This window comes from Semicossyphus pulcher, unplaced genomic scaffold (assembly GCF_022749685.1).
Source record: "Semicossyphus pulcher isolate SPU_LCO1_2020_fin unplaced genomic scaffold, fSemPul1.0.p SCAF_7, whole genome shotgun sequence".
Classification (NCBI taxonomy): Eukaryota; Metazoa; Chordata; class Actinopteri; order Labriformes; family Labridae; genus Semicossyphus; species Semicossyphus pulcher.
In genome coordinates this window covers 6,014,759-6,030,444 of record NW_027211748.1, presented here as the reverse complement: position 1 = coordinate 6,030,444, position 15,686 = coordinate 6,014,759, and the positions used below count along the sequence as shown (strand labels likewise).

At 41.4% G+C, this 15,686-nt stretch overlaps 1 protein-coding gene across 1 annotated transcript in view; it reads right to left on the bottom strand.

Moving 5' to 3' along the window:
* Positions 1-14,804, bottom strand: part of cdc73 (cell division cycle 73, Paf1/RNA polymerase II complex component, homolog (S. cerevisiae)) — a 39,021-nt gene extending 24,217 nt beyond the window's left edge. Inside the window, exons 1-10 of the mRNA XM_069684467.1 lie at positions 14,674-14,804; positions 13,391-13,496; positions 13,130-13,199; positions 12,877-12,939; positions 12,620-12,672; positions 10,103-10,191; positions 9,695-9,908; positions 7,396-7,494; positions 6,964-7,042; positions 6,667-6,731 (exon numbers count right to left, since the gene is read on the bottom strand). Coding sequence (XP_069540568.1) covers positions 6,667-6,731; positions 6,964-7,042; positions 7,396-7,494; positions 9,695-9,908; positions 10,103-10,191; positions 12,620-12,672; positions 12,877-12,939; positions 13,130-13,199; positions 13,391-13,496; positions 14,674-14,804 — 969 coding nt within the window. The remainder of the gene's footprint in view (positions 1-6,666; positions 6,732-6,963; positions 7,043-7,395; positions 7,495-9,694; positions 9,909-10,102; positions 10,192-12,619; positions 12,673-12,876; positions 12,940-13,129; positions 13,200-13,390; positions 13,497-14,673) is intronic.
* Between the last annotated feature and the right edge of the window lie 882 nt (positions 14,805-15,686).

Genomic DNA, 15,686 nt, shown 5'->3' with positions numbered 1-15,686 from the left:
CTAAGAGTTCCCGAGGTACCGAATCCACACAGAATCTTGCTGCGAGTACCACCACTACTCATTTTCCGTTGTCGACCTCACTAATGCGTTGTTTTTTTTCGGTCCCAGTACACCCCGATAGCCAGTACTGGTTTGCGTTCTCGTTTAAAGGTAAAACTTACACATGGACACGCTGCGTCCAAGCTTATTCTGAGTCTCCCGCGCACTTCCATCAACAGCTGACTCAAAATTTGCTAGACTTCAAGTTTTCCATCCGGCTCCACCCTCATTCAGTGCATTCGATCTAAAGGTGTGTAGCCCTTCAGCTGAAGCCTGTCGAGAAGACTCGCACTGCTGATGTTGCTAGCAGAAAATGGCCACAGAGCAAGTCTCACAAAACTGCAGTTTGCTCAAACTAAAGTAACCTAACTTGGAGAGAGGGATTTTCCGTCTGCTGTGATCACATGTCCCAAACGTGTTCAGGCTGTATTGAAGCTCCCCAAGCTTTCCAATTTTTATGTTCAAAAATCGTTTTTTTCTCCAGCGGATGGCGAAATGTTTTTTTCAACTATCTAGTAACGTGATGTCACATCCTTTTGCAAAAAAACAACTTAAACAGAAAGTGGAGTATGGCGGACAACAACTTGCAAAAATGCACGGAGATAAAACCCCCACCATCACATTTTAAATCTAAAGTGTGGACACATTTTGGATTTTTTGCTTTGAAGGGAAAAGCAGAGCTGGACATGTCGAAAGCTATTTGTAAACTCTGTAATGCACAAGTCGCGTACTGCGGAAACACGACAAACCTCATTCACAGCTGCACTGCTTTCCCCCGATGGGAGAAAAAGAGAGAAAGAGATCAGCACCTTCACTGAGTCGGACATATCTAATGCGGAGGAGTTCATCCAGGCTCTGAAGCCAGTCATGGTGGCTACAAGTGTTATGTCAGATGAGAACAACCCGACAGTCTCTGTCATAGCCCCACTCCATGCACAACTCCTGCAAGCCACCCAGGAAACCCTCGGAGATCCTCCGTTTGTTAGAGATCTGAAAGAAGCCGTTGACCAAGACTTAAGTAAGAGGTACACGTCGGAGGTGGAGAAGGCCACACTTAATCTAGCTTCAGCGCTAGATCCAAGGTTTAAAGTGCTGCCATTCGTGCCAGAGGAAGAGAAACAAGAAACGTTTTCAAGAATGGTCACTGAAGCTGCAGCCACTGTGGAGCATTGTCAGGTAAATAAATAAATATATACATACGTACATATATAAATAAATAAATAAATAAATAAATAAAGCATTAGAGACGTGTTCTAGGAGTCTTTCATTCACAATGTAGTACTACAGGGTTTTGTGTGTGTTTTTACGCTTAAGTTCTGGAGGTATATTTATTTTTAAATGTTCTACATACATTATTATTCATAATTATAATGTGAACACTTTGCTAATATTGTGTCATGATGTGTTGCAATGTAATTATCAAATAAGTAGAATGCTGTCAAAGAAAAAACATGAAGACATTTACATAGTGTGCTAATTATTATTTTTGTACCACTGTGTTTTATTTGTTGCAGGAAGTGGTGAGGCAGGACCAGGAGGAACTTGGTGATTGTGCAGCTGCTGCAGAAGAGGGTCAGAATAAAGGAGGAGACGAAGATTTCCAGGGCCCCCCATCAGCAAAAAGAAGAGTGTCCTGTGCACTAGATGAATTACTTGAGAACACTTTTGGGGAAACCAGCAGGGAGGCACCAGCACTTCCAGAGAAGTCAGCCTTTGACAGTGCTGCAGAGGAGGTGAAAGAGTACAACAGAGCTGCTCCTTTGCCACTTTCTGAAGGCCCCGTTAGAGTGGTGGAAAGAACATCATCGTGAGAACCCTCTCCTGGCCAAACTAGCCAAGCGGTACTTATGTGTACCAGGGACAAGCGTCTCTGCTGAACGTGTCTTCTCTACAGCCGGGGACATTGTCACCGCTCAGAGGAGCAGCCTCACCACAGAGCATGTTGACCAGCTCTTGTTTTTGCACAAGAATCTTGACATTCCCAAACACTAGCTTGATGAAGAGCACAGCTAAATATAGCATAGTACTTGAAAAAGTATATATTTTTGTTCATTGTATCGTACATTTTATTTACTACTTTTGAAGTCCAGGATTTTGAAAGAACACTTTTCAAATTCAATTTCATACGAAGTTAAAGGCTCACATTTGAGTTTTCAGGGACTCTATTCATTTTGGCCTGACATTTGTTTTCTTGTAGCACTGACTGAGCAGGAACAGCTAAATAAGCTAAATAAATACTTGAGAAAAATATGTTTTTATATTGTTCATTTGTTTGCCTCTTTTACATGCAGTCCAGGCTTTGAAAAGAGAGTTTTAAGTTCACTGTATTATGGAGTATGTTCATTTAAAGGCTCCTATTTGTGTTGTGTGTAGATAAATGTAGCAGTTTACTTCAGAAAGTCTTTTCATTCATTCTGTTAGAAAGGTTTCAGATGCAGAAGATATAACCTTCAGAAAAAACATTTCTATACTATTTTTTTTCCTGCCTCTTTTATATGCAGTCCAGGCTTTTGAAAAGAGAGTACAAGTTCAAACAGCTGGTTCAAAGATATTGCTGCTGAATAAATCTTAAAAACTGACTCACACGTGATGTGCATTTTTTGGGGGAAATATGGCTCCTGATATAGTCTGTAGACATCATCATCATTCAACTTTTTCACATGGTCTGGTGTTAAAAAAGCGAGCTAAAAATCGCAAAAATGGGCAATATCGAATCAAAATGTAAATCGGATCGGCACCCCAAAAATCATAAAAGAATCGAATCGGGAGAAAAGCATATCTCCCCAGCCCTAATGGAGAGGCTGACGCTCACGTGATTGTGTTCAAGTTTTACAGGAAGTTTGCTCTCCCAGAGTGGATCTGAAAGATGTACCCATTCCAAATGCTGACCTCCAGTTTTTCATTGACGGCTCTGCCTCACGTGATGAAAAAGGGGAAGAATCAAACGGGGTTTGCGGTAGTTACACAACATGAAGTTGTGATATCAGGTAAAAAAAAGAGGATTTTAAAATCCTCAGGTAAACCTGTTTGTCACCATTTATTGGTCTCATCACTCCTTGGTGCTGTTTTGCTCCCCTCAGCAGTTTCTGTAATCAAGTGTGACGCACACACACGACGTGATGATGTTGCTTCTCGTGGAAATGCGTCAGCGGACGCAGCTGCAAAGGCAGCAGCCTGCTCTGGTGATGTATTTAACATGTTCTCATCCTCACATTTGTCTGACACTTCGCCTGATCTAACAGCCTTCACTCACATGGCTACACAATCTGAAAAAACACTTTGGTCAAAATCTGGTGCAAAAGTTCACAAATGACATTTGGATTGGTCCTGATGACAAACCCTGTTTACCACGTGCTACTTTCACTTTGTATGCGCGCCTGGCTCACGGAAAGGATCATGTGGGTGAAGGGGGGACGTTTGCTGCCATTAATTCATGCTGGTATACACGAAGTTTTTCTGTTGTTGCTAAACATTTCTGCAAAAACTGTATCTGTGCAGCTCACAATGCAGCGGGCGCTCCAAAAGTCCCACAGCACGGTCATCCGCCCCCACAGGCCCAGGACAACATTGGATGGTGGATTTCATTGAACTCTCAGTCTGTGAAGGTAAAAAGTGCTGTTTGGTCATGGTGGACATGTTCAGTAAATGGGTTGAAGTTTTCCCCTCCAGCAAACAGGATTCAACAGCAGTAGCAAAAGCCCTGCTCATGAGTGATTCCCCGGTGGGGATCCCGGGTAAGATAAGCTGTGGTAATGGTCTTGCTGTCATTCATCAGGCCATCTGCGTCCATCTCAATCCACAGTGTATATTTTTATTACATTTATTAAATATCTTCTAATGTGTCAGTTGTGATTTTTAGTTTTGTTTAGAAACTGATTTTGGTATTTTTATGTGCCTGATTGTGTTGTAGTGTTACATGTGGTGTCTTGACGGTGATTGAAGCTGCTGTAGCAGTGAAATGTCCTGTAAAGGATTAATAAAGTATCTAACTAACTAATTTACTAACCAACTAACTATCATCAAAGAAATGTCTGAAGTTTTGGGGGTTTGATTTAAAACACCACTGCTCCTATCAGCCTCAGAGTGCAGGTGCAGTAGGGTGTGAAAATGGTTCCTTTAAAGCTAAAGCTAAATGCTAAAGCTGAGGATGCTGAACTTTTATGGTTAAAGATGTATCTGCTCGTGCCGTTTCACAAGCGGACGCGCATGTGAGATAAGCGCGGGCTGAGCCCCTTTCAGATAATACTCGGTCAACCTAACAGCTTCCCTTTCAGCCCTTCACCTCTAAGTGAAGGCTGCACTGCCTAAACAGGCCAGTGGTCCTCAACACAACACCCAGCCTGGTGACTGGGTGCTCATCAAAGATTTCAGGAGGAAGCACTGGAAGCAAAGGCGTTTCATTGGCCCTTTCCAGGTCCTCCTAACAACACACACCGCTCTCAAGGTCGAAGGGAGGGCCACTTGGGTCCACATCAGCCACTGCAAACTGGCTCCTTCTCCAACAGGGGAGCCTCTGAGGAAATGATTTACAACCTTTGGAATATACAAGTTTTGTTCTCCCATCGGGAGATCCCATCTATCCCATCCATGTTTCCTTAAGAACTTTATTGGTCTCGTCATAAGAAATTGCCACCACACAAACAAAATAAAGTGCTCTTACAATTTCCCTTCTTTTCCACTGAGCTCGGGGGGTCTGGGGGAAAATTGTGTCCGTTTTTGATCTGCCACTGCAACTACCGTCCCTGTGTGTTGTTCATGTTTAACTTAGCAAATAGCGAAGCTGCCGGCTTTATTACTCTATGTCTCTCCGGATTACCATCTAATTGACATTTGTAGCATAGCCATATATAAAGAAGATGTTCATTCAATAAGCCCATAAACGTCTGCCTGGCGTATTGGGTAAACTCTTTAATGCTTACTGTGCAGGCGTCACCGGTGTTTTGTGATGGCCGCTCTCTTCGCAGTGAAATGCAATTGTTGTTCTTGTCTTCACTTCTTTTGTTCATACCTATCAAACACTGAAGTCTGTCCTCCGCGCTTAGCCGAGCGGCCCGCCTCTCCACACGCTCCAAGCTTGCAGGGGGCAGGGTTACAGGGACAGACAGGCATCTCTCACACTTGTACTGATTTAAATCGGAAGCGTGTGCTTTTAAAAAGAACAGGAAAAGCAAGTCGCAACTTGTTAGCCGTGACAATTTTCTTGCAGTGTTACATCTTTGATATCACGATATGACAATTTGTTATCACAAAAACAAAATTATACCGGTATAATCTGAACGATATGATATTGCACAGCCCTACCACGCAGCCTGTCGGCAAGAGGAGTAGAGGACAGACATGGGGGAGCGACGAGGTGAGGGCTCTGATAGAAATATGGGCTGACCAAACAATTTCACAAACGCAGAAGAACACGGAGGTACTCAAACAGTTCAGTGAAGAAGGAAAGGAACGATGTCGGTAAAAGTAAAAAGGAACAACACAAAACATTTAAGTCCGGGGTTCCCTCTTGCCTTGTTCTCTCCCTCTTTGTTTAACCATGTTGAAATGATGACAAATCAGAGAGCAGTTTCCTCGCACATCAAAACATTTGGTGCTGGAAAAAGTAGCCGTGTGAACACAAACCAAATTCGAGGCGAAATGCAACATTACAACAACCTGGTTCTTCGGTTCTGATCAAACAATCGGACTTCAGGTAAGAAAGCAGCCTTATACAGCACACAAAGTCCCCTTTGGTAGCGCCTTGAGACATGTTCAAAGGGTTATAGAGACCAACTGGTGAGGTCAGACACATGATTGTAGACGATGATTTACTAACTAGAGTTCACAATGTTTCGTTCTGTATGGGAAAGATATCGCTTCCCTTCGCTGTGTGTGCTGCTCTGCTCAGCTGTGACGCGCACTCTGGCAGCGATAGGGACGTCCTCATTTCCCATCATGCCTACCGCCTAGTGCTGACGGAGGAGTTTCAGTTGTTAAGTTTGTTATTTATGTTCCAAAATGCGTTTTTAATGTGTCTGTTTACAACATATGTTCTGCATGTGTTGGTAATTGTCATTTCTGTGCTGGTTTATAGTTTAACCATGTGTGAGGAGGCTGTTACATTTCTTGACTTCAGCTGTACCTTGTTTTAAAGGTAGAAAATCTGGCTTTCATGCTATCAAAATTATTACTGTGCCTTCTGTTTGTCAGGAGGTGTAATGACTTGCTCCCACAGCATATCGGAGGGCATATGCGCAGATACCGATATATCTGCAGAGTGTGAATATCGGCCCGATAAAATCCCCAGTCCAATAAATTGGTCAGGCTCTATTACTAACAAAGATTCAGTTTTTCCTTCCTGTGGTTTGCGTTGACGTTACTTAGTTTAAGTAGAAACAGTAAGTGAGAGCAAACTGATGCTGTGAGTCATTACAAGGCAATAATCACAGTCATCACCTCCAACGCCTCACACGAAAAGACGTCCTTATCACCAGGTCACACTGAGGCTTTGGTTGGCAGCTGCTCTGGCAGATAGCAATAGCTATAAATGGGTCTTTTGACTGGTGCTCAGGGTAAGATTCACACAGTGTGGCTCTTAGATAACTCTTATTACAACTCTGTCGGCAAAGAGCAGAGCTTTGGTCTTACCGTCACAGACTTCAGGGTCATGCCGTGGTAGGTGCCCATGGTGTCGATCTTGAAACCCTCCGTTTCTGAGAAAAACAGATGTTCAGTTAGTTACAGACTACTGGCAGAAGGAAATGAATAGTAATGTTAAGTAATGTTCAATTTCGCTCTTATTTAGCATCCCCACTTATGGAAAACTATTTGACACCAGGTATAAATGGGTTAAAAGTCACAGGGTAAATCAAGTCTATCAAAGTCAAAACACACACTCTCCATCCGTATATGTTTACGGCTAAAATCAGCTGCAGCAGAACTCACCTTCTTTCCCTTTGAATCGCTCCTGATCGTATCTGTTGTAGGCCGCGGGGACAGGCTGCTTGTTCCTGAGGGACGGGTCCTGCAAACATCATGAAACACAAACAATGACCTACTGTTCATATTCGTATGTTCACTGTTTAATCACAAGCCTACATGTCAGTTAAACATTTGCCTCTACCTTTAATGTGTTGAAATACTAATGGCCTTTTCCACACAACCTCTCAGTTAATTTCAAGCTTGATTTACTCGAGGAAAGAAAAGCGTAATGACCAGCAGCAATTTACCAGTACATCCAGGTCACGCCACATTAATATGCAGCTATTAGTATGCGCACACTCGGTACTTTGTCTGGTGTGTGGCCATTTTTAAACTTCCTTTCAATGTGTAGGGATGGATGTTTATGTAAAAAGCACAGAGACAGGTGGTTCTTACCGCCTGAGTAGTGTTCTGTGCTGGTCTCTGCTCCGGTGCTCGCCCTTCCTCTCGGGCTTTCACGGACTGAAGGATGGCAAAGATGTTCTTGGAGAAGTTCTGCAGAGGAGCAACACAGATAAATCATGATGGCTCTTCTCATCATTTGGTGAAAGAGAGTGAGTGAAATAGATAAAGGTTGATGGGTCCAAAGCTAAAGGGTTAAATGTAAAACTCACTGGAGTTAATTAAAAATGCACGCAGAAGGATGTTACCTAACTGATCAGTCCCTGCATGATTTTGCGGGCCTTTTTCTGTGAGTGTTGAGGCAAAAAATGCACGATTTTGCGGCAGCTTCTTTAATAAAGTTTGAATGAAATCAAAGTGGTCTTTTTTCACGCAACATTTAACATATCCACCACGAGTGACTGGGACAAACACTCCTATAAAGCCATCTATTGGCTGAGCGAAACCATTTGTCCAGAGATAGTACAGAGAGACAGGGTATGATGGGGGAGAGAGTGGAGGCGAGCTGCACCAAAGGGCCGAGATTGCAGTCGAACCAGCAGGCGCCCCCATATGTCCAGGACTATGCCTCTGTATGTGGGGCGCCTGCTCTGCAGACTGAGCTAAGCCAGCGCTCTCTGTGCCAAAAGTTTTAAACCGAATGTTACGTATCTCTGTCACAAACAGAGAAAACACAGGTGATCCAGACGGCGAAATGCTGATCATTTTGCCATCATGCTTTTGAGTAGGATAGTTTGTTTTTCCCCTGACGTCCAGAAGGTGTTGTTCATTCACTGTAGTTATAGCATGACATTGATCTTTGTCTGTCAGACAACTCTTTTCACATGATAAGTGCAATCTGTCTCCTCTACTCTGTAGTGTAACTCTGCTGCTGTTTTATGTAGCAGACGCTGTGAGGGGGCTGCTGATATGTAATAAGGGCTGCACGATATTGGAAAAAACTGACATTGAGATAACTTTTTGTTCTGCGATATTTATAGCGACACAGTGTTTTTATTTAGTTAGTGAGCATTGGGACGAGGTGCCGTTAATAAAAGGAATACTTTCACTTATAAACTACCTCGCGTAAAGGAGCGTCTGCCTCATTCATCCCGCCGACAGGGCCTGTGACTGCAGCAGCGCCACGCGCATGTATATGGTTTACAGCAAGGTGACAGACTCTGCAGCTCTGCGGTCAGTTCTCTCTGTGCTCTGTTGAATAGCAGCACTAATGTGATTTCAGACAGACTTTTCCTGTGGATTAGTGATAGAAAACAAAACACTGCTGAGTTTTCACTTTGCTCTGGGCAATAATAAAGTAGCAGCTTGACAAGTTTCACATCATGGGCTTCACTATCACACGTCCTGCGATCTGGCTCCGGGCAGAAAGACTACTTGTGATAACATAAAGTCACATATACCGTGTATATCTAAAATATATCTAAATAAACTGTGTGAAATCCCCTCGAACAGCCATCACGTTTCAATGAATGTTTCAAAAAACACGTCTTGGGGGTGAAGAAAGAGAGGTCGAACAGTGATAGATGTTTAAAATGGTGCCACCTTGGTATTGCATTAGATTAAGAAAGGGATTTATATTGTGCCAGAATTATGATTTTAAAAATGTAATGATCAGCTTCATAATTGATTTGAGAAAAGCAAGTAAAAAGTGCAAAACCACCTTACATTTAGGGGGTAAATATGGATGAAAGTTACCTATTGCTGCCATCTAGTGGTTGAAAATCTCATCTCGTTACTAGTTTTTTCAGCGTTTGTCCACTTAGAGGAAGAGAGCTGAGAGCTCAGAAAGTGTGGTGAAATAGGACAAACTACAGTGTGAACAATAAAGTGAACTTTGTGGAAGCGGGACAAAAGCAGAAAGAATCTGACAGTGATTCCGGCCACAGATCGGCTCAAGACCAAATATTAATGTATTAGGTTATAACATTAAAACTACATTTATAAATCAATTAACTGATTGGAAGTGAAACGAAGTAGATACTTTCACTTTAAAAAGGACGAAAAATATAATGTATAACTTGCGGCCATTTGTTCTTTTAATGTTGTTTAAAATCTGGTCAAAGCGGAAATTAAGCTAAAATATTGAACAGGGAGTAACAAAGTGTATTTGAATGAACTGTTGGACATTTTAGGAAACACAATTGATTGCTGAGAAGCGCCACTGTTTGCACAAGTACACTACCAGTCAAAAGTTTGGACACACTTTCACTTGTATGAGAAAATGTGTCCGAACTTTTGACTGGTAGTGTATATCACTGTGAATAGAGATCATGAGCTTCACGTTGACTCTGACCTTCCCGGTGCTCTGGAGGATGGTGGTCCTGGTCCTCCACACCCTCTCTCTGCTCACGATGTCTCTGGTGACGTCCACCTCAGCGTCCACAAAGCTTCTCTGCTTCAGGGTGATGTCATCGTCCAGATCTGTTTTGATGGTGGAACGTTTCTTGGCCATAATCTTGGCTTTGATGGCAGCGATCTTCTCCACAGACATGGCCTCAGACAAAGATCTGGAGGGCGAGGCGCAGAAAAGGTTCGATCAGGACAAACGGCATATTGCTTTGAAGAGCTGATCTATTTGTGTCAATGTTTGGTAATTAATGCCAATTAATGCCAGTGGAAATACAACTGCCACTGGCAAGGCTACTACATCCTGCAGATCGCACATTATGTATAAATGTAACTTGGGAAAATTCCATTATACCTGATCTGGTCGGTCTGCACGATGCCCTCTTTGTGGCCCTCCAGACGAGCAGCCAGACGCTCCTTATCCAAACGCACTCGCTCCTCATCCTTAAAGGCGGAAGCAGTGAACACACCATTAGTAATCTACAGGTTAAAACAACATGTCACATCTGATGTCTTTGGTTTCTCTGCTCAATGCTGAATTTATAAGACGTACAAACTATTCTGCTCTGGACTTGTAAACACTATGAATTCTTGACAACACAATCTTTATCCATGCTTGCTCTCATCGGACATCCAGAAGGAACAATTAACTATATTTCTGGTCGGTTCTGATGATCTTAATGACCTGGACCTAAGTTACTCTATCCTCCGTAATGGGAAACTTTTTGAACGCTGTCCCTTTAGTTTTGCATGTGAGCAAGCTAAAGCCTCATCAGCCCAGGGCTCGAGCTTAAGGACCTCCCGTTGTCCCGGGGCCAAAAAAAACAAGGAGGATAAAAAATATTTTTGGGAGAAATTCGGGACGAGGGTTGAATGAAAACAAAAATCTGTTACCGTAAAATAAACGGTGATGAAACTGTCAGTTGTCACACAGTTGTCATTAAACCTCATTGATAACACGGGCACACACTCACAGCACAGAGCTAGACCGGCAAAGTTCTGTCAGACATGGGTCTGTCATCACCGGTACTCTATATCAGATGGACAAAGACAATGGTGTCCCGTGGTGGGATCCTGGATCGTGACCAGTTAGCTAACGTCAGACTGACGTTAACGGTAATGTTACAGTTACGCTCGTTAACGAGTAAGCAGCCGCCATTTCCATTTGCAACAAGTGAGCTGAGATAGTTAGCGTTACGGTAATCTCTATTTAGGGACGTGGATTTTTGGGATGGCAAGTTTCTGTTTGAACTATGCTTGTAGTCCGAGTAATATTGACCAATCACATATCAGCAGGCCGCGGTGTATGCAGGAAAAACAGTCTGGTTGGAGAGCAAAAGGAGGTGGAGCGGCATGATGACATCCCGGCTCCCATCAGCATCATCTGACGATGATTTAGCTTTTCATTAATCTCTATAAACAGACATCTGTTCTAGATCAAAATCTCAACTTGAGATAAATTCGCTTGATGCTGTGTCAGAAAAACCCATCTTCCTGAATGCATCAGAGATAATCGTTCCGACCTCCGTTCAGCAAACGAGCAATTTAAAAGTAGTTTTCTTCTCCTCTTGAGGACAGACCTGACACAGTGTCACATTTACTTTTTACAAATCTGCATCATGATGTTAAAATTTCTGCAAAGGTAAGACCTGTTAATAACAAGTAAATCACAAGAAAAATGGTTTATTTTTCTCTGTGAACATGCAGCAAGTGGAAAAGGAAGTCTTGACTGGAAGTCGTTTATCGCTAGAGATTGATGTTACGGTAATATGAGGAGTCATTACTCTGCAGCAGCTCAAATCACCTTACTGAAGTTAATCACTAACTTTCTGTAGGTACTACTCTTTATCATGCTTCAACATGCTGCACCTCTCTATGACAGGTGCGTCTTGTGCAGCAGCTGAGACTCACCAGCGAGCAGGACCGTTTTTAGCTTTTTGGGGGGGCCCTATGGGAAATCTTGTTTAGCAAATAAAATAATGTAGATTATTTTTGGGACAGTGGATAGTGGCGGAAACGGGGGAAGAGAGAGTGGGGACGACACCCGGCAAAGGGCCCAGGGCGGGAGCCGAACCCGGGGTCGCCACATGGAGGACTAAAGCCTCTGCATATGGCCCTTAAATAATGTTTTTATGTGTAAAAAGTAGCATATGGTCTCATTTAATTGTAAATGGAATATGTTGTATTTGCTGTTGTATTCATTAGTGTATGAAATATACACTGATGCAGTATGTATTTTCTGTAAATCTATGTGGGTGGCTTTTACTTATTATTTTTGAGATTGCCTCAAATGCCTCCAGTGCAGTGATTGATCATTTAATCATTTGTATGATGTTTTATTAAGTTAAAGAATCATGGTTTGAATGATATTAACCGACGATAATGTGAAGAAAAAAGTATTTTTGTATGTATATATATATATATATATATATATATATATATATACACACATATAATACATGTAATACATGTAATATAATTCAGGGCGGTCCGATTCTTTTTGGGACTTTTCTGGGAGGATTGGGGAAAAAGTTAGTTAACAGCTCTGCAGCCATCTAAAATACAATGTGTTAGTTCCTTTACATTGTTTCAAATATTTTGACATATTTCAATTTGAATATAGCTGACAAGCTCTTAGGACAATCCCTCCGCTCACACTTTTAACGGTTCACTAGTGTGAAAGTTACTGATTGTCCAGCAGCTGCCAATAATCATCATAACATCTCCTTCAGCTTTATACTCTCCGTCTACTGAAACTGTTCCTGCTTCTGTTATAGAGACACTGGAGTAAAAGCGCCTCAGCTGCACTTAACGAAGTAAAAATAGTAAACTAAAAGAAGTTTTTGGCGGAATCTTTTTCATGTCACTTTACCTCAATCCTTGGTTTTTTGGCTTCAGAAGATACTTCATCAGCTGCTCTTTTCACTGAAATAAAGCAGAACATTTGTTTTCTTCCACTGAGCAGTCTATCAGGTTTTGTACTAACTTGCCTGACAGAGATACAATAATGTAATAGAAAATATTATAGATAGCAACAAGACACAATGCAAAACAACAATCTGCTTATGGAATAATTTATTTCTAAATAACTAGTTTAAACTTCATGTAACAAGCGTAGTGTGAACTTACCTTGTGTTGGCCTTTGCAAACCTATTTCTATAGGTGCACTTCTGTCGATACTTGTCGATGTAGCTGTAAAAAGACAAAATTGGAAAACCCAAATGAACAAGTTACCAGTTAGACCAAAAATGTCTTGTGGGCTTTAAAAATTAAACCCGTTATTCATGTTTTTATCAATCAAACCTTTAATAAATCAAAGTATGAATACAATAAATAAGGAAAAACACATTCTTAACTCAATAACCCATTATAATGTACTTACTACTATCGCCATTGAGATATGAGAGTAAGCCTTTTCGATCAGGTCGTCTGACAACAGGGATGTTCTCTGTCTGTTAACAACATACAATCATGTCAGCCAAAAACAACTTTGGAGTATTTGTGGAACAAAATTTAAAAAAGTTGCACAGAAGAAAGAAATGGAGGATGAAATGGGGGTTTATCCGTGTGACATATTTACTAAGAAATGAAGTACTGACACTGACAGGTTAAGGCAGTTTGGCAGTGATTCCTGGGTACTTACTGCAGCTCTTCGCACATAGGATGGATGCGGGAGATGCACATTGTTGAGCAAGAACAAGATTGAGTCCAAAGTATAGTACTCTTTGGGCTGGCCCTCTTTACCAGTACTGAAGGTAAAAACACAGGCAAAGAAAAACATTCATTTAGGGCTGGGCAATATGACAACATATATTGTTAAGACAATATGAAAATGTCGATCGGATGTGTTTTTCTATATTGTCTTTATTGTGATGTCACAAAACCAGCAGCTGAACTGCTCTACGGCATTTACATTATAATCCTTGCACCTGGGAGTGAACCTGGAGTGAAACATGGAGGGAGGCACTGTTTATTTATATGGACATTAACCTGGAGAAAAGGACTTTGGCTCAGCCCAAGCAAAAACAGAAACTCAGTACTTTTTATTTGTCAAGTATTTATTTCACATGGGATTATCCAAAAATAGGCTTTACCATGTGGCCATTTCATACAGACTAAATTTTTGTTAAATTACCAGAAAACATGCTATATCATGATATATATCGTTACCGGGATATGGAAATCCTATATTGTGATGTAGGATTTTGGCCATATCGCCCAGCCCTACGATACATTTTACACTCAAACTTCACTTTGATTTTACAATAATTATATATGACTTAAATGTAGACAGGCTGATGCATGTGGCACATTTAAGTACCTATTAAGTGCTCACTTCTAAACATAAAACAAATATAGATAAGTTAAATAAAACTCTGTTTCCGAATTTACATAAACAAGGAACTATAAGCAGTTATCCAGTTAGCTAATGTGCTAATCCTTGTGTAAACTTATTTTCTGCGTAACACGTGCAACGTTTGCTATTCGCACTTTAAACAAAGCTGCTTGCAGTCCTGACTGTTAAAAAAATAAAAACATAATTCGCTCTCCTTGTGCCGCTGGATCCTCTACTCCATGGGATCACAACTCAACGTTAGCTAACCGCGCTAACCAGTTAGCATCACATTACTACTGCTGTAAGTTCAGTTGTAGCTACGTTTGTCATAAATACATTTTAAGTTTATAAAAGGTTGCATCATTACGCACAGAGTAGCAATGAGGTTCCATGCTTTAGGGTACAATATTACAGTGTCACGCTAAAGTAACCAAAGAGTCGTTAAAGTTTGAACAGCGGGGAGAGGAGTTAGGTTAGCATGTTAGCATCTAGCAGCTCGCGAGCCTTCCGCCGTAATCAGCAGCACAAGGCACCGAGGAGCTTTAGAGGGCCTGCGGAAGCGTTTTCAAGATAGTTTAGCACGGACATACCCCCAGATTATGTAGTTGGTCTTGACATTTTTCGGCCAGGAGAATTCTCCAAAAATAACTTCATCTCCTTTAGCGACGATTTCTTTTTTCTGGATGTTGTACTGACGGAGAACACTCAACACATCCGCCATCTTTACTTGTCTTGATGTGGTGTGTTTGCAAGGACCCCAGTTATCAACATCAGTTGGCCTCGCAGGATGCCTGATCTGAATCAAACTTTAATATTTTTCCCAAATTTATTTTTGTTGGATTGTCAAAGTTGTCAGTTGAAAGCTCCGGAGTGAAATATCCGACCTTGACAAACTCTTATTTTAGATTTGATTGCACTTCACTGGTAAAGTCACAGTACCTTGCTAATACTAATGACCCACAGAAGCTTATATTTCTAGTCCAGTTGCCTTTTGGATGAAGCTTAAAACTTACACAAGGACACTTCCACAGGACAGACGATTTGACAGTGATGTCAGTGATGTTCCCACAGGACTGTGATGTTATCGTCCAGGATGTCATAAATGCAAAAAACACATTTTAAAAGCAGCAAAATGTTTGTTGGGGGTTTACATTGCCACTACAGTCAAGTACTTGGACGTTAAACAAGTGGATATAACAGAAAAAAAAAAGTTAATCACAGCGGTAAAACACTTGTGAACTACCATACCTCATAAAAACTACCTTGTGTCAGACTTTCAAAAACAAATGTCTTATCAAGCGTATTTTACAAATATTTCAGCTTGAAAGCATTTTGAGCTATGGCCAAGAGATAGTGGAAATTGTCTAGTCATTGAATGTGACAGTATCAGCATGTGTCGAAAAAATCTTCACAGTAAAATGGTCAGAAATTTGTCTTCATCAGGATTAGACCAGAATGATCGATTAGTGAATGCTGTGGACTAAAACAAGAAGCACCAATGTCTTTTGTTTGCATTTAAGTGAATTGGCCCCTAAACTCTGTTAGTAGTGTGTGTTTATTCTGCGTTTGAAGAAACATAAAGATTCTACTTTTAAATTTCTAC